Below are 25,467 nucleotides of genomic sequence, written 5' to 3'. Positions count from 1 at the left end.
TACCACAGTGAAAAACTACATGAAACATGAAAGACGCATTGCAATCCAAGTTTGGTTTTTTTTTTTTTTGCATTATCCTTTGTATTATCTTTTTCATTTCTCATAAAGAATTGTTATTTCTGGTCACTGTAGGTAACTAATACCCTCAGGCATGATCGTGCAATATTCCAAAAATTTTTAATCAGTATGTATACCATACTGTATATACAGTTCCATGCCATCCTCTGTTGCACAACTAGAGCAAGATAAAATTTATTCTGGATTATTTTCATAAATATTTGAAGTCACATCCTGAAAGACAGATGCTCTTCAGGCACGTATTGTATCGTTCACCTACCTACACTCAATACTGCTCTGGGCCAAATTAACAGAAGGGTGAATATAAACAAAACTTATTTTACATTCAGATCAGACTTAGTGGAGTTTCCAGCTCAAGTCCCATACAGCTGACAGATGAGATGAGCTAACTGCCTAAATAGCAATGTTATTGAATTATACAATATATACTGCATGGGAGGAGAGACAGCCCCCATTCACCAGAGCCCACAGCACTTAGACAAAGTGCTGAAGCACTTCTGAGCTCCACCAACCTTCTAGGGATCCATGGAATGAGACAGAATGAGAAAAAATGTCCTCAGAGACAAAGGCCCTGAGCCTGCAGTTTATCACATGTCAGGGACCCCATTCTCTTGTCAGACGCAAGAAATTACCAGTAAGGAGACCATTTTTGCACCATCTGGCCTTGCGCAATCTCACCTTTTTTCTGTGTCTGTGTATAAAACTCACACACACAGCAAGGAGAGGATATGCTTGTCTCCCTCCTGATTTACCATTTCCATTTTTAGCAAGCAACCCATGAAAAGGAATCCTCTGCTTTTAGAAGATGACCTGTAGCAATGGGAGCAGTGCCAGCATTACCTGTGTTTCTAGCATGCATTAACCGTGGAGAGTTTTGTAAGGCCTTATCAACATCATCTGAAGTCAAATGTGGAAGAGGAGCTACAAAACAAAACAAAAAGCAACACCAAAATGAAAAAAAAATTGTGAATTATCCTTTTAAACCATATTTTCCCCTGACAGGATTGTCTGAGTGCAAGTCTACCAATGGTCAGCTTCAGTCTGCAGTTTGGAGGGAGGCATGTGTGCTACAGCTTAAACTAGGGCGTTCATTTATCCAGTATTACAAATGCATAATACTTCTGACTGGTTATTGACAGTGTGCGTGTGGAGAAGACTGCACCGCACTGGTGTTGCAATGCTTGTTGTTTTTTACTTTAAAAACCATTTTCACTTTAATTTCTTTAAACTGAGGCAAACCTGCAAAATTTCCTCAAGCTTAGATGAAAGCCCTCAAGCCAGGAATTCGCTAGTCCCTTCTTTTCCTTTGAAATGCTAGCCATGCACTACAAGTAATTTGCATTTGAACTTCAGGAACTATTCCGTTTTTCCATGAGTTTACAGAACTTCTATTCAATTCATTAACATCTTCCTGATCCTATTCAGAGTAGAGCAAACTGTTGTCAGTCCTTAGAATCATGCCTGGAATTCACTTTACGGATCAATGTTTGTGCTCTCATTTAGCATTCTCATCATTAAAATGGAAAGAAATGAGTATGTGACCAGAAAAAACATTAGCACTGAATCCCATATGATTTTCTTCCTGCAGTATGCTGATGAATATGTTAAGTTTCAATTTGATTTTTCTCTGAGATGGACATGTAGAAATATTCCCTAACTCTTTTCTTCGATGAACATGAGTGAAAGCCAAATGAAATTAATGGGAATATTTCCATCCAACTCAAAAGGCTTTGGATCAGGTTCCCCGCTATGTTCTTAGAAACAGCAACATTTGCATCAGATGTTTGAAAACCCTGCTGAGTGTATCCACACCATTAAATCTAATTCATATCAACCACAGATTGATTGTAGCCACTACCACAATGACAGAAAACTAGCTTACTCTCTCTGAGGTAGTGTAGGTGTGACAAGAGGATATCTGCGTTATAGCTTGGGGTGAGTCTCTGGAAGTCATCTTTGGTCATTTTACACAGCTCCTTCCCATCGATGTTCTGGAATAACAAGATGTCCACGTCTGGGAGACCGTACTCCTTCACCGCCCATTCCAGCCACTGGCGTACATGGTCTGTGCTCCATAACGTCGGATCTGGTGGTATCACAAAGCATAAAATTAGGCAGAGAGGGAAGAATGCTGATGCACTGGACCAGTACGTAACAAATGTGGACCACAGTCAAATTGGAGAGACCTTAATGTCCTGTTTACTGACTGCATGAAATACATGAGGAATTAATTTGTCCTGTTAAGGGCAAAGGAGAATAACCGTCTGCGGAAAACTATTAGGGAATAGCTGTGAGCTCTGATTATTAACAACAAGCCCTCTGCTGTTGAGCTCCTTCTCCCATTTAGCTCTTTTGTCTTGTTATTTTTATGCATTATTATCCACAGACTAACATGGGCTCCTGTCCTCATGAAGAGAATATTCTTTAGAAAAGTATTTAAGAGAGCCCACTAACAGCACTGTGACTTGTATCTGAACAACTTTCAACACTCTCTGTTGCATTTGTGTCTTTATTCAAGTGAAATTTCCACTCAAGTCAGAAGGACTGTTTCTTGAGCATAGGCTAAGTAAGCACTCACAGATTTGGCTAGTTATTTCATAAACTAGAGTGGGACATATTAAAATATTCTGCTTTTCCGTTCCTAGCCTGCTGTGTTGTACTGGTGTACATCGCTACACCTGCATAGGTTTTTACTTACTACCTGAAGTATTGGTAAAACCATCTGGGGAAAACCCAAGAACTAGTCCAGATTTTTAGCAAAACATAAGGCCATTTACCTTGTGTTTTTGAATGAATCCTTGATCTCAATTTAAACTTTTATTTGCCTCTAAACTCCTTCTTTTCTGTTTCTCTCCCATTCTACTTTTCCCTATTCTTGAATTATCTTAAGCACCCATCAACACGAAGGTCCCTAAGGAACTGCAGTGCACATCCCCATAATGGAAGACAGTTCCTACCATGAAGAATTGATACTTTTTGCAGAGAAAAGATTAAAGCCGAGGGGAAACAAACTCCTCGAAGTTTGTGCCTTCCAACCTAAATGACTCTCTGATTCTGTGATATCCTGAAGACTGAGAACGGAGCGCACAGAGGTCAAATGGCTGTAGTCCATCACATTAAAGTCTGCAGAAGGGCTGGGACTTGAATGACAGCCTAAATAGCTTTTCCAGGGCTTAACTTCAGTGCCATTCCCTCTCTTCTGACTGTTGTTCAGGCTGGTCTGAAAGAGGTGCAGACATTTTTCCATAGGCTAGGAACTATTCAGAGTCTGTCATGCTGTTGCTCACTCCCCATCCTTCACCCATTTCCAGTGCTTCTCTTGGCATTTAAAGACATTTCAAGTCAGAATATTTAATTTTCTGGAGCTTCAGAGTATTTCTCTGTTCTGCACACCAAAATATACTGGACAGAACCCCTCCATCTGGTATGAAACATAGCAAACTAGACGGATGCAAGTCTGGTGGTAAACCTAGGGTCTGGATGAGACTGTCCACACCTACAGTACAGAACTTCAACAACTACATTCAGTTTGGTTTGAAGTAAACAACCAAACACCAGGATGTTTACCAAAACATTTTGGTTATGCCTATAATTTTTAAATGCCTCATATTTATGATGACTAGATAGTTACCACAGCTGGAAATGTGATTTTTGCTTTTTTAGTTCCTAAACATTGCCACGAGTTGCACACTGCCTGTGCGGTAGTCAAACTAAGCCAACTGATTTTTACCCGTACATTTCTTCTAGGGACCTCAAAACAGCAAGGCTGTGACTGTGACCATCTTGTTCCTTGAATGTCACTTAAATCCACCTCAAAACACACCTCCAGGAATACACTGAGAAAAAAAGATCTTCCTGAGCTAACCACACTAAGAGTTACTAAAGACTAAAAAAAGTGCCAAGTGCCAAACACCAAGAAGACAAATGTTTTAGAAGAACATTCAAATGTTGTGAATTTCAGTGTGGTCTGCTTCTAGTTGGCAGGACGCTTCATTATTCAGTGCATCACTGCTCTGTCTTCAGAGTAGAACTGTCAATACCATTGCAGAGGATACTGCACCATATTTGTCCATATGTATCTTGACAAATAACTGAAATAATCACAACTTGCAAAATTGGCCACAGTTAGTACTCTTGCATATCTTAGCAACTGAAAAACTGTAAGAATATTAAGCAACACAGCAGTAGCAGAAATATTTCAGATAGGCACATCTCTGCTGGAGAGGAACTAGCTGCAAAACATTCCCTTATGTTTGCAGGTTGCAGGTGTTGTGTCTATGCTGTGTATATCCAGTGGTTTATGAACACTCACATATGTCATGATGGTCTAATGTTTTGACTTTGGAAATAGGCATGCTAACTATTTTGCAAACCAAGGCAACAAAACTTCCAGCAGAGGTTTGTTTGGAGGACGAGGCGTACAGGAGTGAATGCCTTCTTGTTCAATTAACTGCCGAATCCCACAACCAAGCTTGCCAAGACTAACCAAGAATGTCTCAACTGTGCTCTTATAATGCAGTGGAGTTGTCAGTTTGCTTATTAAAATGTTTTACACTGCCCAAACTCAGTGGATAACACAGATAAATGCTTTTCATGCACTGTTTGATTTCACAGAAGCTATTGTGCTTTTAGCATGCTGAGGGCTGGACTGCATTTGGTAGTTGCAGGGATGTCATGTGGTACAGTAATCCTTTCCATCTCCCACATGCTCTGCATCCACCTAGTCCATGTTGTTAGGAAATGAAAGTGGCTCTTCATTTTTCCCACTTCAGGGTGAAATACTCCAAAAGGAGTCAGAGAAGTCAGATAAGAGCTGAGTGTCTGTAATCAGCCAGTTCTGCTGCTGAAATGGGAACAGGTCGAGGAGGTGGCTTCTCTGTGATATTTCTCATGTCATTCTCTTAATAACCCTGGGAAATCGCTGCTCTTTTCTTCCTGATCACCTGTATCACACTACCACTTTTCTCCAAATGTTCTTAAATGTTAGTAGACTTGGGGGAAATGCAATTTTTTGCTTGAAATTTTTGTGTAGAGGGTCTAACCTGCTGGCACAATGACTCTTCGTTCATTGGTAGTCATATTTGGGGGTGGAACGTGCTTCTCTTCCATGTAGTTTCCATAGTTCATCCCAACATTGTCTGAGCCGCTAACCATTTTCCCTCCTTTTGCCACGCTGCAGTCATCAGGAGAACTCCTAGACAGAGAAGAGAGGTGTGCTTCTATTATTATTCCAGCCCCTGCTAACATCCTCAGCAAAGAATTACGCTGAATGAAATGGAAAAAACGAGATTCGAGCACCAGGGTTGGGCTGTCACTGGAAAACTCAGTACCTACCACCCAATGATTTTGCTGAATACTTCAGCTGCCTCAGAAAAAATGACCAGCCTCAATGGACTATATATTTATTTTTATTTTCAAAGCACCAGGCTCTTATATGTCTCCCAACTTATAAGCAGTAACAATTTATTTCCATAGACTGGGCTAGAATGGAGGCTTGTTCGTGAGCTTGCTGAACATGGTGGCTGCAAGTAGCTGCACTTCTCTCTCACAAACAACTCAGCAAACATAGAGATGCACTTAATGTAAATTTTTTCAGGGAAAACTATTATTAGTTATCATTGTTCAAGCCTTGGACAAGGCTTGTCCGAGGCTTGGACAGCTTCCCATCTCCACTGCTGTCATTGTTTCATGTAGGCCACGCTCAGCTGCACTTCATGTCATGTAACGTAGACACACTTCCACGTATGGCTTACAGAAAAGGAACATTTGCCAAAGCCATGATTCAAAATACCACACGCATGAGTGGAAAAACCTTTCAGCTCCTGACTAGCACAGTCTCCATGGTACTGTAGTCAAGAAATGGAAATCTGCAGAGGATCTGCAACCAGACACCTCCTTAATTTTGGCTTTGCTTTCTGAATAGAGTCTTTAGGTTTAACATCCCACAGGGAGTTCCCTAATAGCATTTTAATTGCATCACAGTTTTCTTTCTGGCAGACACAGACATATTTGTCCTTTAATTTAATGTCTACAACGTGTTTCATCAGAAAGAGAAAAATTGTTACAAAAATCAAAATAAGGAACAGAGCCACGGGGAATACCTTTAAATGTAAAGAGGCTGTTTGGCAAGGGAAGGAGGGTGTTAGCTGGGTTTTGGCTTCTTGAGTGATACTACATTACTAACAAGCTTTCTTTTAGTCCTGCCATTTAACTCCTGAAATTGTACTGTGGTCTTAATAAACAAGCAGCAAGTCAGGTTTGCAGAACCCAGAGACCCTCCAAGACCTAGAGTCCTGGAAGCGTGTTTCCTTGCCCCCCAAAGTGTGCTTCACCCAGAACCTCTTGCTCTCCCCAGCTCGGAAATCCCAGCTCTTGCTGCAAGTGCTGGGCAGCAACATCCCTGTAAACACACCACTGGTCAGAACACAGGTGCTTTCCCAGAAGAGTTTTGCTATTGTTTGAGGACAAAAGAGGAAAAATAATATACTGTTTGGACCACGGTCTGCTCAACATATGTCAAAAGGATGTGGCAGGTATTTTATCAAATGCCCAAGTGACTCAGCTGAGTCGACTGCTCAGCGCTACCACGGGTCAGGAACTAATGCAGTTATAATTCTCACATGCATGTTTTAAAAAATAACCAGCACTTGGAAAGCTGAAAAGATTTAGTATACATCTTAAATACTCAAAGCATGTTTTAAGTATATCAGTTTTTTTCTAAGCAGCGTTACTACTAATTTTACCATGTTGTGTTAATGCATATATTAAAAAAAAACCAAACCTGCTGATGCCTTTCAGTTCAAAAATAAAATGCATCACAGAAACCACTTAATGGGTACTGTCATCTTCTTTAGGAGAAGGAACAGGGCCTTGAATGTTGGGAATGCTGGCTTCACGTAACTTTTTCAAGTATAAAATATTTTGGGTGCGACATAACATACTATGTACCAAATCTGCCTTGTGTAAAGGTCCTACAACTGCTTTGTCAGCCACAGGACTGAACAGTAACCACAAGCGAAGACATAATCAGCACATTGTCTCAGGTTTAACTTTTCTATCCCCCTACATACCTCTAAATATAATTCTGGGACGCAGCTTATTTCTGTCTAAACAGAGCTAAGCAAAACAAAGTAACTTTCTTCTTTCAGAGGTAAACATGTTGAAAAAGAGCTTTTGTGATGATTGCTTCTGACTAAAATGTTGGCTTTTTCTGTTTACCTTTAACAAATACAAACGGCATATACGTGTGTTTCTGCATACTAAATCCCGTATATTTGGAAATCTCACCCAGCGCCTGCCTTTACACCTGTGCAGATGCTCACCCTGACTCCCAAGGTCGGCTATGTTACAAAGACAAAAGAATAAACCATTTGGCCCATCCAATGACTTTTGAGGGATGTTTTTGGGAAAAAGAGAGCTAGCAGCATCCTTTGGCCTAAGTGGCACAGTTACTTTATAGGTATAGGGACACCAAAGTCTTGCTGCTGACGTGAAATATCACATCAGTACTAGTCTACACCACTTCCATGGGCAATTGTGCATCAAAACCACTCTTGTAAACACTGAGCATTAAATGATGTGAAAGATCCAGTAGTAGCACACAGCTTTTGGCAATCTGACAGGGCTTCTGAGCTGGTTTTACTGATCTGAATATAAACAGATGGGGGTGGGGAAAAAGATCATAAATAAGTCATAACTTTTCATTAAGATCCAGAAGCAGATGGTCAAGGGTTTTGTCCTGTTAGCTTACTGGGTGGACAAGCAAATCCCTAGCTCATCAAATCTTCTAAGACCACACTTAACTTCCAGCATGTAAGCAGCTCCATGGGAGCTAACAGGACTACTCAGGTACTTTAAATTGAGCGTGTGCTCATGCATACCACTGAACCAAAGCTTAATTCAAATGGCTGGAACGGACTTCTACGGTATAGAAAGCAAAACTGAAAATGCAAGCAGACACTAGAAAACAGTACTTTTAGTGCCCAGAACAACAAGAGACTGATTGTCTGCAAAGGCTTTTTTTAGGACTTTCTCTGAGTCTGCTTTATTTCTGAACCACCAGGGGAGCAGGGGCAGTGGAAAAGCAGCTTTCAGAAAGAGTGCCCAGTGTAAAGAGTGCAGCTTTGCAGTGATTCATCCTCAGCTCCAGGTCTGAAATGAAACCCGAGATGTTTTTCTTCACAGCTGCATGTTATTTTTACCCTTTGTAAATATACTGTGTTACACCTGGAATTTACAAAAAAAAAAAAAAAAAAAAGGTGCAAAGACTACAATCATGCTACCCAAGAGCACTTTGTCCAGTCCTGAGCTGATTCGGTTCTGATTGCTGATAAATGACTGTTGAAGAAAGTATTTCTCCACAGGTCCTTGGACCTGGAAGCCTCGTCTTTATTCAGGGTTACTTAGAATCAAGCTGATTTGATGGTTAAATTTAGCACCCACTCCTACTGAAGCTGACTGGAGTTTTGCCAGCCATTGACTCTGATGAAAGCAGATGTAAGTTCATAAATAAGCGTATGAAACACATTTTTTCCTCTTCACTATGCTACTATTTTCCCCACATGACATAAAACACCTGTGCTGTGTTAAAATGCAAGGTGTCAGAGAAACATAGATTAGGAGTCAGCAAAATTTTACATGATCTCTGGGACGTTCCCATAACATAACCCCTTTTCTTTAATATTTCTGAATTTCAGTGGGAAATAAATGAGAAAAATTGTATTCTCCAAATATCTACATATCTTTGTAAGTTTATTTAATGGCCACAGCTTGGATAACTTCCTTACAGAGGCCACCTATAGGAAAGGGGTCTCAGGAGAGTAGAGTGGTGTAAGGGTATCTTTGCAGAGTTTTCCATGCATGGTCCCCATCCAGCCTGTGGCTGGTCAGGTCAGGGGACACACTGAGCTACTAGAAACTTTTCTTCTATAAGGCTCTGGTGAACAAACCATGACACTGTCCTGCAGGATACAGATCCCCCTCCTTACCTCTCCTCTCCCATTTTGCAATGCCAGTGGTCTGAGAAAGAGTTGAATGACCCCAGCGGGGCTGTGATGTGCCCACCCTGTCCTTGCGTACTAGAGGGAGAACTCCGCAAAGCCAGCTCACTCAGATAATTTGGGCCAACATATGTAAATTTCTATTTAGCCAAAATGACACCATCTAAAGGTCAGCTCATACTGAGTGTATTGCAAAACATGCTCAGGCTCCTCTCTGTTCACTGCAACTACTCAGGTTGTAGTAAATCTGGTCAGTGCTTCTGCCCCAAAAACGGTTTGTCACTGATAAAGTGGTCCATGAAGAAAAAACCAAAACTTCCCTGAGATTTCTTACTTTGAGGTACACTGGTGTTTCTTAAAGCACAACTGACATTAGTCCATAGTATCAATTCAAAGGGTTACACAGCTGCAGCCCTCAACTCTCTCCCCTGCCCCTCTCCACACCCTCTTCATGCATCTTTGGGATTCCCATCTGTTGAGACCTGACCCAGCAGTGACATGCAAAGAGGGGTCCTGCGGATCCCCATTTGAGTTCCTCTTTGGCAGCACCCACTGGGGACAGCCCGACCCTCCCTGGTGAGAAGGAGCCCATGCTCCCCAGCTGCTGGAGCTTTGCAGAGAGCTGGGGGCTGCTTCCTTGGCATCAGCGGTGATCCCCACGGTTGCAAAGGGAGACTCTGAAAAGCGCTTTCAGTGGTGATACCAGAGGCCCCAGCGCTTGCTTTGGCAGAGCTCGGTTTCCACTACATGCACTCATCGTCCAGCACCGCAGCTGGACGCAGCTGCCCAGATTCTTCTGTGCACACACCAGGGCAAGTCCTGCCAGCGCACCGAGCCCTCCACCCCCGTGCAGGCACCTGCCCGTAAATCTGCTGCATGAGCACCACCGCGCTTAACCTGCTGAAGGGAAGACAGAGGTTTTCGCTTCCAAGGGTTCTTGTGAAGGCAGCGTAAAATTCTCTGCAGAGGACTCCAGCGTAACAGCGGCATCAAAGCACCAGAAAATGCACGCAGGTCAAAGCACCCCCGGGGTGCTCAGACAGGCTCTCGCGCAACTGCTGAGTGAACTGGGCTGGGGAACGGCTTCCCCAGCAAGAACTGCAGTAAGTAAATAAATGGGTGGGTGAGTAACTCCGTGCTGGGCTTCAACCCGAGTCACTCCCCCACCCACGCAGGGCGGCTGCGTGAAGGCGATGCTCGCCCACAGGAAAGGGGACAGCCGGGGTGGGAGCGAGCTGCTGAGGTCTGTGGAAGGGAGGGAAGCCCTTCGGGACCCGCGCCGCCAGCTAAAGCCAGCTTAAGCTGATGCTGAAGCCACAGTGACAGTCTGTTTATCTTTGCTATACGGTGAGCGTCAAAAGCAGTCCTCACAAGACAAAACAACAGAAAAAAAGGGAGAACTGAAGTCCTTACAGGCCCACACAGCCATGGAGGTGCACTGCTCCATGCTGGGCCATGCAGGGGCAACCAAACCGGTCCTCAGCAGCCCCAGCAGGCCAGGGACATGCTAACACACTCCTTCAGTGTCCAAAGCAGGGGCAAACACCGCGACGTGGGCTGCCCTCAGGTCGGTAGGAGCTCAGGGTTGCGTGGGACCTGCCCTGGGGTCACTCAGAGAAGCCCCAGCGTGGCATGCAGAGGTGCCTCTGGTTCCTTCCTCCAGCGAAAGGAGAAAGCAAACACCACATGCCAACACATGCAACGTCGTTGGCTTTCTGTAAGCAAAACAAAAGATGCTTGTTTATTGAGTTGTATATGCAGCAGCCGTTCATTTTCAATCAAACAATAACTTCTGCTAATTGAAACAATCTTTTCTCTCTTCTTTTTTTTTTTTTTTTGCTTAACTTTCCCTGGCTATCTTGCAGTCCGCAGCCGCTTCAAGCCTTAAGGCCATCATGGCAAATTAAGGCAGTCAGCGTCTGGCTCACTAGAGGCCAGTCAAGCTATAAATATTACCGGCCCGGCTCTTTGTGTTCACAGAGTGGGGAAACAGCTGGTTTAAGTTTGACTGCACGTTGTCATTTCTCCATTAGTGCAAACACTTCAATATTTCTTATGTGTGAGGTTGGAGTGAAGAAAGGGAAAGAAGGGAAGGGGGTCACTAAAAGCCAAAGCTAAGAAACGATGTTCTGTATATACATAATTTACAATTAGATTGCTGCCTGAGAGAAGGCTGAAGCCTGACATGGTGATAGCTAGGCCAAAGCCACAACGACTTCCCAGTTGGCCTATAACTTTCAGGATGTATTTTCTCTTGTTTTTCTTTTATTATTTTTATAGAAATTCTATTATAATGGTAATGGATTACATTTCTCAAATTGTATTTCATTTCAAGAGCTTGTAAGACTGTTGTATTTGTGGTTTCATAAAATATGAAATGCTGGGAGACGGGGCCCTTCCCAAACCACATATGCCGTCTTTTGTGGGCAGAGATCGTATAGAAAGTTAGCGATGTAGAGCATGCCAGCCATAAACAGAAGTGACATCTTGTATGGAAACTGTAATCCCCCATGTCTGAGGAATGTCTACTGATTTTCACGATCAGCATTATCGGGCTGTGAGGCTGACGGGTGCGAAATGGTAATGTCAATGATTAGCCACTTTTTCTTATTTGCCTTCTGCTTTATCTTAAAACGCTATTCCCAAACTTTAAATACTGAACACCCCCACTAATACTACGCTGATCAAAACTAAACACCTACTAATGAAGGGGGAAAGAAGAAGACTCATCGCCAACTGCGCTGAGGCAACCTACCTACTGACAGTGCCTGTGCCGTGCCAGCCCAGGGGCACACCACAACCTCTGGCTCTGAACGCTCTAGACACAGTAGATACTGTACTGGAAATAAAGAAGTAATACGAGCAATAGTCATAAGTAATGACAGTGATCATAACTCTTGTGGGGTCCTATGTCACTATTGGAAGATTAATTTTATATTTCACTACCCGTATGAGAGCTTTTGGTTGCTTAGCACTTTTGAAATTTTGGCTTTCCCTCATTTCCCTCTTAAACCCCTGAAGCTAAGCACACAATTTAAGCATCCGTGGTCAATCCAAAATGTAACCATGCCAGTGATGAATGAACACATTATCCCAGAGTGGAAAGCTTCTTAGCTAGCACCTGCCAGTGCAGCACGCCCCAAAAAGCTGCAAAGAAGTAGCTATAGTAGTGGTGAGCTAGGCTTGTTTTTCTCCTTGGCAACATGTTCACCTCAAGAAAAGAGCCACACTGTGCACACCCACACACATGCACTAACGTCAAGCTGGTGGCTTTTCAGAGTAAAGTGGAACTTCTGAAAGTAGTCGCACATAAAGCCCTACACGGAGAAGGTCTTGAATTTGCAGTTTTTCCAGTTTGGTAGGCAGCCACTGCACCAACCACCCAGTCAGTGGGAAAAAAAAAATTATCAGTCTGAGATAACTAACACCACATCTTTTTACCCAAGATTAATTTCACTTCATATAGGCAGCTCCAGTAAGTGCATTAGGAAAGTCATCCTCTTAAGACAGGTCTCCCAGCTTTGCTGTGGACTGACGCAGGGGCTGACTCAAGCCCTGCTGGAGACAGAGGAGAGAGTCCCATCGACTGCCATGGGTTTTGGACCATGCTTGCTGTTTAGTCTGAGCCGAGGTTTACCAAGAATACCAGGGCTGCATGCCGGTGGTACACCACCAGATGTGGAAGGGGTGGCACCGAGCCTCAGCTGCAGGGCTGTGCTCCACGGATGGAAAAAGCCATGTCCTTGAAAAACAAGTGATGTCAGGGTGATTACTGCAGATCAGCCCTGTTTCTCCATGTGCTGGACACACGCAAGGTGTGTAATGCTCTAACTAGATCCACCAGTACCTTACCACAGACTGAAGCATAATGCAGAGGGTGCCTCACGCAGCTTAAAGCACATCCACCTGGATCCTGGGAGAAGGATGGCTCCTTCGTGGTGGCGATACACAGCTCCATATGCTCCACATGCTCCACATGGATGAATGCTCCCTCCGCAGTGGCTGGGCACGTCAGCTGGCACATGGCTGGACTGCACAAGGTACCTCAAGGGACACCCGTTCAAATTTCTGGTTTGTATAGCACAAAATAGCTACCACTTAGGAGACTTTACATCAAGGGGAAAAGCAAAAAAAGCAAACAAAAACTTGAGGTCACTTCGGACTCTGGAAAGTCCTCCTGTGTGTCAGATGCACTCAACCCAGCTAGTACAGAGGCTCTTTGATGAAAATTTAGGACAGCAACATGCAAAGAAAAATGGTATTTCCCAAACGAGCCAGCACAAAAGATACATTAAGTGATAATTTCATTCTCAAATGGTTTCTGAGCAACCATTGGTAGCACTTAAAACAACATTTTGCACATGATTAAATCTTAATAACAACTAATTATTTCTGGCATTTCTTTAAAACTTCGGTATCAGCCAAGCTGATGTTGGAAAACTTCTGCTGTACTTTAACTGCAGCTAACTTTCAAAATGCTTTTTCAATGAAATCATCACACTGCTCATGGCAAACGAAATTTATCTGTGGCCTGAATAAGACTCTCTGTTCCACTTCAGCGTCCCTTAAAAAGATTGATTACCCACCACACATTAAATGTGGTTCTTACAAGCTACCTCTGTATAGTCCCACCCACTGACACGGTGGAGCCCCCATGCGTGAGCATATTCAGAGACCACTGAGCAATCCATGGATTTAAAAGTTGTTTAAGTAGTACCCAGGGTCTCACGAGAGCATTTCCACAGGAGTGAGTTTCACCCTAAATGCATATCACGAATTGCATTCATTCATTTTAATAGAATTGCTCATACCTAATTTGATAAAATATGTAAAGAAAAATAAAAAGAAAAGTAAGTAACAGTCTGACATATGCAATCTCTAGATTTATATTATAGTGCTTTACTGTAACAGGGTGAATCTCTTGGTCTGACTCAAGAGCAATAAATAGCAGGAAACAATATTATTACATTCAGGTGAAAGACTGACTATATGGTGGCACAAAAGGTCTCATTAGATTTATGTACCTGGAAGAAATACAATGGCTGTACCAACCTAATCGATTTGAAGAAACTCAATTTGATACCGCCTGTGACAATCTGCATTATATATGCAACAACAGCCAGGTAAATGACAGCTTTAATTTAAACTTTTCTTGTGTTATTTAATTTAAGGTAGGTCCTTAGGCTATATTTTCTGGTGCTGTGCAGCAGGGTTTAGCTTTAAAAATACTGTTATTGTTAAAGAAAATGGTGTAGCTAATCCCTCTGCAGCACACTGAAAATAACCCTTTAGTTTCATTCTAATGTTATTCCTTCAGTATTCACAGGAATGCCACTTTTGAGACTGTTAAGTTTTGAGATTAATGTAGGGCAATTACAGCCAAAGTATATCTGGGGAGAGTCCTAGCAGAGTGAGTACATTTCTGCTTTGAGTGGGCACTTAATTGTTGATATGTAAGAGGTTTAGTGTGCTCCTAAAATTTTATACCCCCTTCCAGATCACAGAATATATGGCCAGGAAGCAGCCTAACACAATGAGAAGGGAGAGCCGGACAGCAAAAAATTGAAAAGGTAACTATTCCCTGGTTGCCACTTTGTGGGGTCTGTTACCCTGTTTGGCATCCTCTTTACACTGTATTATCCAGACCCAGGATCTCCCGTAGGAAGACGACTGGAGAGGATACTTTGGAGATCCTGGAGGTAGAACTTCTGTGGGTCTGCAGTGTGGCTGTGGTATTTTAGACTCCTTTGGGACAACACAGATTTTAAAATGGGCGTAAACAGAGAAAGTATAGTTTTACTAAAAACGAAAAGCAGCTCCAAGCTGTATAGCTACTGCACGTGTTAATTTTTAACATACGAAGCATTTTAAGGAACTGAGCATTTAATTTAAGGAAATAAATTTATGGACTGCAAATGAGCAGGATGGGGAAGGCTTCTGCAGAAAATAAAATGCAAACTAACCTACAGAATGGCAGGGTGCCACTAATCTGCGCATATAAATTGTGGCTGATATTATATATGTGACGAACAGCAGATAATCTGTCAGGAAACCAGTGAAACACCAACATACAGATGGCAAAGGCCTAGTGGGACTTCAGGAAGGAAAAAATGGTTTTCGGATTTGTAAGAGATGCATGTATTATACTGTAGTGTATTATACTGACCTGTAGTGACTTCCAATTTGACAGTACTAATCAATATATCAGAATACTTGTTATGACGCGTTAGCAAGAATATGTTACTGATAAGTAATTCCATTTTATGCAACGCTTGAGTGAGACACACTTTTTTCTACAACTGGCAGGAATATCACATACTAGAAGTCATCACAATTCCCAAAGTATTAACGCTACGTATATTACATGGATGCATGTACATCAGTTTTAGAAATTCCATAATATATTTGTATTTGTTACTTGGCAAAATTAGTTCTCCATTAAAACTGTAATACTAAGATCTATTTTTTGGGGCATGTGTTAAGCCTTATAAAACAATAATTTTCTCATGAAATAAAAAGTGTATGTTAATGACAATAATAATTTTTCATTTTTGTGTTAAGCATAAGCATCCAGTATGTGTATGAATTTTTTTGTACTGTTAATCTATTCTTATCTTTGGTAGTCTATAAGTGATTTTTTTTTGTTTATTTTTCAGCATAATGTCATGTCTTACGAACAAAAGTGAAGCATGAATTTTCCTGTTTTCCCCAGTTAGCAACTCCACATTGCTCTGTCAGTAGGGGAGGCTGTCAAATCCAAGATTAACAAATGAAATCCTGCGTCCAATGCTGCAGGTTATTTTTAATTTAATGTAGAACGAATTACATTTCTTCCCATTATATTATCAGTCAGAATGTGCCCTTTAGAAAACCAGTGTTCTGATCAAAACCATTGTACAGTTCAGAGCAGTAGCTTGTACAGCACCTTCCGGCAGCGTAGTCCATGTGCCAGCTCATACATTGGTTGATATTGGGAAAGAATGGCCACCGCTAAGCTGTTCACTTTCTAACGATGGCCACATTAAGCACCTCTGAGTGGTGCCGTCCAGAGAAACATCAAGAACTTAGTCTTCCTGTGCTGCTCAGCTCATTTTCACTAAACTCAAAGTCCTAATGATGGAGTAGGCAGACCTAATGCTATCTCTTTTAGAGAGGAGGTAGGCAGTATTTCTTCTTTTCATGTCTTTACTTCTGTAATGGTGCTAAAGGTGGTCAGGATGGTTCAAAAGTGTGTCACTGGGGTTCCAGATGCCCTGGCAACTCCTGGGTGCCACCTCTTTATAACAATTAACAGTTCTGATGGAAAAGTATGAATCAAAATTTTGTCTCTTGACTAATCAAAAAAGTTTGATTTAAAGACAATTCCACCAATGCTCAGATTTTATATCCTTGCAAAAGTAGATGCCTGCTCTGCTAGTATCAGTGCAGCCCATATGCACAAACGTTTCATGCAGCTAGTGCAGAGACCAGGATTCCCCTGAAGGAAAGGTGGATATCTCTCTTTGCAAAGAGCAACTCGAGCAGCCCAAACCAGCGGCCAACTCCCGTCTACTGGCTGTGCAGGTAGCCTAAGTGCCACCCTAAGTGATCTAACGCATACACAACACTGACAGAAAACAGCGTAAAGTAAGGAGAAATGACAGGCATTATGAAGATATGCCTGAACAGCCCGTTTAGTTCAGGGCTTCTGGATGCTTATCCATCCCTGGAAAGTATTCTGAGTTCACATATACAAGGTCAACACATCTTAGGTTTGGGAGATACGGACAGCGAGCCACCCCCTAAGACAAGCGCATGCCCCCATCCACCAGGCCATAAAATACACTGAGCACGAGCCTGCCTGTCCTGCCTGCTGAAGCTCGGCTGCCACGCAGGCAGCAGCATGTCGACTGTGGGTTCAGGCAGGCGATGGGGAGCTGAACTCCAGCCCTGCGGTTGGGATGCTCTGCTCCGGTGGCTGCACTGCTATTCCCTGCTTGCTCTGTTATTTCTGTTTCTATCCAACGATGGCGCAGCCCCCAGGAGCGAAGCAAAGCCACTGAGCGCAGGACCTCTCCCAGCTGCATTCCCAAACATGCATTCACCGACAACACCACCTTCAGGCCTCTCTGGACAGCAAGGCAGGGCTCGTCTGCCTGCCCAGGTGCCCCTCAACAGGGTTTGCCTGGAGACCCAGTTTAGCTGATCTGACTATGGGCGCACATTTCGGTCTTGTGAAGGGTCCTGACCTCCTAAATCAGAGAATGAACCTTACCAGGGTTGGTAACAAGGAGTAGAACAGGAGAAGGTTTCAGCTAATAGAAGACAGTACTACTGCCTACGGTTCTGTCCTTAAACCATCACAGCAACAGCCAAATACCTGTGAGTCACAAACTGAGCTCTAATATTCAGGCAAGTCATGTATTTCAGGAATCCAAGAGACAGCAAATTCAGGATTCTGGATTGATTATTTTAAAGATGTGATTGACCAACAATTTCAAATGAATCTGTATCATCTAGGCTTTTCCTTAAGATCTGGGAGTATGTCAGAGTAGGAGTCTGCGTATGACTGACTTTAGTTATGTATAGCATTACAAATTATTACCACTAACAATTAACACTAATTATGCACTCTAATGTACTTTACAGAATTTACACTGAGAAAAACTATGATCAGCTCTCTTACAGAAATGCCAGAACAAATACTTAGAGGTAATTTTAGGAAGCAGGAGAAACTGGTTTTGAATCAATATTCCTTTTATGATTATATCTGTGCATTTGCTTAGCAAAAAAAAAAAAAAGAAAAAAAAACCCTCACTGAAATTGGTTCTGAATAAATTCAGAATAAGCAGGCTTACCAGTAGACTTCCTCTAATTCTTTGTAACTTCAGTTCACCGTTTATTTCTACGTATCTCAATTCTCTGACTATTCACTGGAAATTCTCATTTGACTTCAGCACAATTTCCATCCTTACCAGTGAAAAGTGTAGGTGTGATAAGCTGTCAAACCACTTTGCCCTGCTTGTGGCGCTCATCACATTAGCACGGCAAGTGTGAACAGTAACCACAGTGCCCATGGCTGAGGTTTTTCTAAACTGATGCTGGGAGATGAGATTAGCAGGCAGGTGTTTGCGACAGAGATGTGACGCACAGTCTTCACTGGTACATCACCAACAATTGTGAACAAACAACTCTCTGGACCTCTGCCCTTCAGTAACACCTAAGGAAAACTGTTCTGATAGTCAGGCATCTTAAACAGGAAAGCACTTGTTTGGATAGTTTCCTCGAAAAAAAATTCTTCATTGTGCTTTTTCAGATGGAAGAAATACCATAGAGTGCTCCTATGGTTGGGAGAGCTACCAGTCAATATCCAGAAATCCACTGCACTACTCTTTTAACTGAATCGATACAATTCTCCTTTATAGTGACATTCATGAAAAAAGCGCTGAGACAACATTTAATGCACTGACATGCTGTGGCTACTGCCCGTTGAGCTGAGTTAATTTCTTTGCCTGTTCCTTTCTACTCCCCTACTTGTCTTCATACATATGCTATTTCTTCAGCGAGAGTGCTTCTTAAATCCAACTCCACAGTTATGCTTTTTGGCACTATGTATACAGTAAATAAAAAAGTAAAAATCAATAGTTCACTCCCTCTGTCATTACAAGAATTTACTTCCTATACTTCTCTGTTTGGTTATGTTTAGAGCAAAGGCAACTGCCCACATTACTGTATTTTGACACCTTCCATTGAGTGTTAGATCACATACACCACATCCTTAGATGGATTAATGGCGTCACCCCAGTGTACAGCAAACTCACATTTTGCTGACTTTAATGTACGCTCTTTCACCTAGCGTGCAATGCAAGCTCACATCCAAAATTATCCACTACCAGAGGAAACACAGAAAGGTATTGCACAAGATCATGAGAAGACTGCCTGTAGCACCACTTGAGACCCTACGTAATGCCTGAATGGGGCTGGTAGGTGTCACCCACAATGTACGGGAGACCTGTAGGCTTCTGGGACAGCAGCTGATAGCCAGGTGGGATATCTTGGGTCTTCTAAAATGGTGCTAGATTCACAGATTTAGACAGCTAAGCTATACCCATCACAAGAAAAAGTGTACTTGAGCCATGGTAACAGTGGGCTTATTACCTTGACCCATTAACCTGGTTTGGATTACACTCCATCTTGATGGTGACTCTGGCCGGGGGCTGCGATAACCAGTCTTGCTGGGGAACACGCGGACTCATCTTTGACGTCTGCCCATATTCACTGGAGGAGGAGGCCGTCATCTCTGTCTTTGCAAGGTGGGGTGATCCGTAGGTGCACTCAAATAAGGACTGGTCTTCACTCACCACTGATAACGCTTCCTGCAAACCAGAGAAGAGAAGTCAGTACGACCGTGTTTCAGAGCAGACATTACAATATCCTCCAAGGAAAAAAAGGCTCGTCCATCTCATGAGAAGACAAACAGTCAGTCGCTTGCTTAAATGCTCATTACCTTTAAGGCATGCCACTGCTCTCAGTGGAGGTGAGGACTCATGGTGCCACACACGCTGACACGTATGGTGTGAGGACAACCTCTCCCTTGAGAAGACCCTCCCATCAGGGACTGAGAAGATGCACAGATGCAGGCTACCAAACGCTTAGGAAGAGCTGGGAGGGAGCAGAAGGCAGGACAGGCAGTGAAGCTCGGGCCTCTCGCATCCCAGGCAGGGATGCAGAGGGCCAGATCTGCTAGGGGCAAGAGCGAGCTGCCATTGCTGCTTTAACCGCCCCTGCGAGAAGCGACCGAAAGCCATGCCTTGCTGACTCACTGGGAGCTCCTCTTCCTTCCTCTGGGACCAAGGCCAGGTCCCTTCTGGACAGGGAGATGAGACATAGCTGGGCACAGCCTCCAATCCAGGGACCCTGCTCTTCCTGCCAGCATCCACCACCAGCTTTGGTGGAGGTGCCCGCCAGCCACCCCTCTGTCTCTCTCTCATGGCTTCCCCTCCTGGCAGACCAGCCATCTGGGCATCCTGCTCCAGCTCTGTGGGATGGGCCTCCCCCGTCACTTTCCCTTGCCGTGGCATCCCTGCGGCTACAGGCCCGGGGGTGGCAGGGTCCACCAGGCCCCTTGGTGGCTGCCATTGTGGCTCGCTGGAGACCAGACCGATGCCAGCAGGAGCGACGGTCGCCCTCTCTCCCCACTGCCACACATTCGTATTGGCACCAACTCCTTCCCCACGTCATCCAGAGCCGAGTTGCGGGAGCCCAGCTCGGGCGGGCAGCGTGCCCGCTGGGACTGTCCGGAAGCTGCAGGAAGGGCTGACGCTGCCAGAGGGACCTCTCCTGCCTGAGCAGAGGCTCCTCGGCCACCGGAGCCGGTCTGGGCTCCTGTCTTCCTCCCATATGGCCCTTGCTGGTGGCCGAGGAGCGAGGCCCTGCAGCGGGCCGGCGGCGGCGGAGGCCCGGGGTGCAGCACGCCAGCTGACAGCCGCGGCGAGGGCAGACGGCCAGCTGTGGCTGGCAGCGCGGGGGCCAAGGACGGGGAGCCGGGGCCAGGCTCGGGGCAGGGTGTTCCACGCGCGACCGCGCTGTGGCGAGGCAGCGTGTGTGGGCCCGCGGTGCCGCCGGCCCACGGGAGGACAGCGGAACCGCACAGCCCTGCCAGCGCAGGAGGACACGGCGGGGAGGGGAGAGGGGAAGGAGCCAGAGCCATGGCTCCTAATGGCAAATAAAAAGAATGATAAATGTATACCCCCTTAAAACAAAGAGATACAACCGCTGATTTTTCGGGCAGCATGCTACTGCCGAAGCTTGTGCAAAGCCATCTCCCGGCAGCCGGGGAAGGGAAGACCCTGCAGGCAGCCGCCCGGCTTCCCGGAGCCGGCTGCCGGGAGACGGCTTCGCACAAGCTTCGGCAGTAGCATGCTGCCCGAAAAATCAGCGGTTGTATCTCTTTGTTTTAAGGGGGTATACATTTATCATTCTTTTTATTTGCCTGGTTTGTGAGCCCTCGGGATGCGCTCTGTAAATATTCCTAGTTTTCTCTGCAACCGCAAGGGCTGGAACACCACTTTCTTCTTATTACTTCTCATGAAAACTGAGATCACCCCTTAATCTCTGGATTTGGGGAACAGGATTGCAAGCAGCCCTCCAAATGCCGCGAGGCTCCTGACTGAATCACTGACACTAACTCTTCCCGCCCCAGGCCAGGACGCAAGATTCAGACAGCGGCCTGCACCGTTTAATTGCTGCTGTCCAGCCGTCGTCTGAGTGCAAAGGCCACCACCAAGCGATCACCGTTAATATTAACTCCACAGTGAGCATCCCTGCCTTGCACGCTCTTCCCCCAGCCCGCGCCCAGCTACCAAACTGCTGCCTCTCGGGTCTCTGGGGCGGTGAACGTGCTTCTGCGAGACAGGAGGGACGCCAGAGCAACACCTCTCCTTTTCGCCATGCCTCTCAGCCCCCTGTGGGTCTCTGGCCCACCCGGTGGTACTAAAAACTGCTGCTGCTGCTGCTGCTGGTCTGAGGCTTTTCTGATGAGTCATTTCTGGGAAAGCCTGCAGACGGCTCCTGCTTTTGAAGGAGGTGGGAGGGGGAGATGGCTGCTGGTCCCTTGCTCCCCAAAGGTTGCTCCCTGGCTACACTGTGCTGAGAGACAGCAGGGGAACCTGATGTGCTTGGATGGTAAAGTGGCAGGGATCATATCACAAGCGTTAAAGAAAGAAAATGTTACACTGGCAGGAAAATAAAAAGTTCTTTCTCAACAGTCTGTGAAAGGTTTTCATGAAAAAAAACAGAAAACATATACACACACAGAGCCTGGCCAGGCGATCACAACGCATCCCACGCCTGAGACTGTTTACTGCCCAGTTCCCTTTTTTCTGCCCCACTGTAGAGCTAATACATGAACCAAAAAACATGTAATGAAATATTAATTTCGGAAGAGCTAGCTCCAGTAAATACGTGAGAGTGTGAATTATACAGGAGAAAGCAGATACAAGATTGCAAATACAACAGGCAGAATATTATTTTACTCTGTAAACCATTCACTCATAGACCTTTTCAAAACAGGCATCAAACACTACATAATGGATATACTTCTCATCCTCCCCCACACAAGGGAAACAAAGCAAATTTATTCTGGTTCCTATTAAAACTGACTCCACCTAATGTAAGCTACTTTAGGAGTACTTAGGATAAATATAAATGTAAATAAAAAAAATATGGGTTTTCTATTTATTGGCATCACTAATGACTGCGAATATTGCTTGTGCTACGGATGCCTATTGTGTTGCACAAAGAGGAAAAGTACACACATGTTTAACCTCCTGAGGAGGACAGCAAATGCTGGAAATATGAGCCAAATTAATAAGGGTTGTGTGAATATTTAAAAGACTATGGCAAAAACATGACAAACATAAATGAACCCAAGAGATAGACTCAGACTTCACACTTCAGCAAAAAATGCCCAGTTATTCACGGACAAAAACAGCTCAATTTGCTAGCTAGATTTGGTTCTGATTTAATAGCAAACACTCATCTGTACTCCATCCTGCTAGTTATCAGTTAGTGCATGCTGACAGATCTGTAAAAGCTCTGTAGGAATAACTGAGTTTCTGCCAACTTTGCATGCTGTTGGGTCGGTCCTTATGTGGGAGGCTTATTAATGTGTACTCTATGATAGTGAGTCTCTCTGACGTATTACTCCGAGTCCTCACCGATCTTTCCTGGCCTGTCTTGAAGGACAGTAGGACATGTAACATCCCTCCCTTGCGCACATTAAAAAAGCTGAACTGGCCATTTAAGCTTTTACATAATTTTGAGGACTCAGCATAACTACAGAACACGGTCAAAACTAGAATGAGCCTTACTTCCTCCTTGGCTCTTTAACCATCTTTTCTCTTCTCGCACGTAAGTGAAATTGAGGTTTCAGTGTGGGAAACATGGGAACTATGTTTAGCATGTACTGCTCCTGTCAGCCAGGACTCAGGCAGTCATACCGACTGTCTTCTCTGTCAAATGCAGGCAGGACCATTGATGTCAATTTACCTGCAACCTCTACAGGTGAAATACATGGTACTTGCACATCCGCACACACAGGGAAAAGTATTCTGCAACTCATGGGTGGGAGTTGTGTGTCCAGGGTTGGAAACTGCTGACTTTCTTCTTCTCGGTGATCTTAAAAAATGAGGATTTCTGGCCCAAGCATTTCTGCAGCCATTGACCTTGCAAGACGCAGTGATGCTGAACAATCAGAGCTAACCCAACTTGATATAGCTTCATGTGAAACTCATACTGTGGGAAAGCCAGAAACAGCATCAAGAAATATGAAGCATTTCTCAGCTATACAAGAATGTCTAATAACTGGCATAATTTGGTATCCCCCAAAACAGACAGAGAATGTCCTTCAGCTGCTCCTTGCATGCATCATTCATGATGCATGCAAGCCTCATGATGCTTGCAGGCCTCATCTGGAGTACTGTGTCCAGTTCTGGGCTCCCCAGTTCAAGAAAGATGAAGAGCTACTGGAGAGAGTCCAGCGGAGGGCTACAAGGATGGTGAGGGGACTGGAGCATCTCCCCTACGAGGAGAGGTTGAGGGAACTGGGCTTGTTCAGCCTGAAGAAGAGAAGGCTGCGAGGGGACCTTATAAATGCCTACAAATATCTCAAGGGTGGGTGTCAGGAGGATGGGGTGCCCAGTGACAGGACAAGGGGCAATGGGCACAAACTGAGGCACAGGAAGTTCCGTCTGAACATGAGGAAGAACTTCTTCACTCTGAGGGTGACGGAGCACTGGAACAGGCTGCCCAGGGAGGTTGTGGAGTCTCCTTCTCTGGAGATATTCAAGACCCGCCTGGACAAGATCCTGTGCAGCCTACTGTAGGTGACCCTGCTTCGGCAGGGGGGTTGGACTAGATGACCCACAGAGGTCCCTTCCAACCCCTACTATTCTGTGATTCTGTGATTCTGTGATCATTTCATCTTGTCTATCCTTGATTTCTTTTTATTAACTAAAGCCTTCAAGCCTTAACCCTACGTAAGTTGTGAAAGGAAGGCTCTAACAGCAAACTACCGGACTGAATATCTGACAGAAAGCAGTATGAGTATTTTTTTCTTGAATACAGAGACTTAAAGATGTCCCTTCTGCTATAATTCTAAATGCAAGCTCCTGGATGAAATGTAATATAAAAATTGTCAGCATTCACCATCACGAAGAACAGCTGCATGGTCTGGCCACCTATAAACATAGACAAAACTATAAATACTGGCAATGTTTGGCAAGGCTTTTTCACGTATGGATGCCAGTTCTATTACTAGTAAATATTTTTCATTACTCATTTACATGTTAATCTTTTTTTCTCATCCATATCAATGCTATTACTGGAGCAGTTTGGCAATACCATGCAGTAAGTGGGATAAAGCAAGGCAAACATTAATAAATAACACAAAATAGGTGCATTACAAGGCTCCTTTCAATCTTGCCAAGTTTTGTACCTTTATGGTAATAATTTTAGTAGTGGATGGGCCATCTTCCTGCATTTCACATGAGAATACCATATTCTCATGACATCTCAGAAATGAAGCCTTTCTTTTCCAGTAACCAGTGTCTAGGGTAGCGTAATATGAAGAAACCAACACATACAGCTTACAGTGGCAGGTAGGAAAATTCTTTAATGCAAGTCTGTGAAGTACAGCTGTTAGCACTATTGTCTGGGGCCAATATTGGACATGTATTTTCTTTATTTCATCTTCCTTTCTTCACATACTTCCTCTCATGACATCATCAGCAGAACATAAAAATCTGTTCCTTCATTAAGATTTTTTTTTATTTTTTAATTGCTTGTACTATGCAGAACCTGGCTTCTCACTTGGACTTTCTGTACTAATGATAAAAGAACAAAATGGCTTCTCTATTTGGTTTTGGCTTATACTTCACTGATAAGTTAAAAAAAAAAAAAGAATAACAGGCTGACAAATTTGTAGAACAATAGGTACAGCAACGCCTTTAAAGTAGGGATAAAGTCATTAGGACAAAGGTGTTTACTTAATCAAATGCAAGATTACTTGGCCTAGAAACATGAAGTTACAGGAAATGTGATTGAAGTAGTTCCCATCATGAGCAGTATATGCAAGCTGACCTGTCCTTTATATGCATGTCAGGAACTAAGGACAAAGACTTTTTTTCCCTAAAGCTTGATCAACCTTAAGAAATGGTTAAAGAAGACAATGAGGTGTGCAGTTGTCCAGCATAACTTGCTTGTGTTGAAGGTTATTGGGGAAAAAAACACTGCAGCAGGATTTTAAAAGACTTTGGAGGCCATTCTAATCTGGTGATGCTTTTTTCAAGTTAATTCTGATTAGGGAACATGCTGGCTTGTGCGCAAAATACATCTGTGCACTGTTCCTCCA

The 25,467-nt window shown here is 43.9% G+C and overlaps 1 protein-coding gene across 4 annotated transcripts in view; it reads right to left on the bottom strand.

Moving 5' to 3' along the window:
• ERG (ETS transcription factor ERG) overlaps positions 1–25,467 on the bottom strand; it is a 146,340-nt gene that overhangs the window by 13,953 nt on the left and 106,920 nt on the right. For 3 of the 4 annotated variants that reach the window (XM_075431955.1, XM_009932652.2, XM_075431978.1), the window contains 4 exons: positions 19,215–19,432; positions 5,121–5,272; positions 1,961–2,164; positions 919–999 (listed from right to left, as the gene is read on the bottom strand). In XM_075431955.1, coding sequence (XP_075288070.1) covers positions 919–999; positions 1,961–2,164; positions 5,121–5,272; positions 19,215–19,432 — 655 coding nt within the window. The remainder of the gene's footprint in view (positions 1–918; positions 1,000–1,960; positions 2,165–5,120; positions 5,273–19,214; positions 19,433–25,467) is intronic. The other variant, XM_075431969.1, reaches the window with a different exon arrangement.

Source organism: Opisthocomus hoazin, chromosome 1, assembly GCF_030867145.1.
Source record: "Opisthocomus hoazin isolate bOpiHoa1 chromosome 1, bOpiHoa1.hap1, whole genome shotgun sequence".
In the NCBI taxonomy this organism is placed as follows: domain Eukaryota; kingdom Metazoa; phylum Chordata; class Aves; order Opisthocomiformes; family Opisthocomidae; genus Opisthocomus; species Opisthocomus hoazin.
The sequence above is the reverse complement of the archived record's forward strand: the minus strand, read 5'-3'. Positions and strand labels throughout refer to the sequence as shown.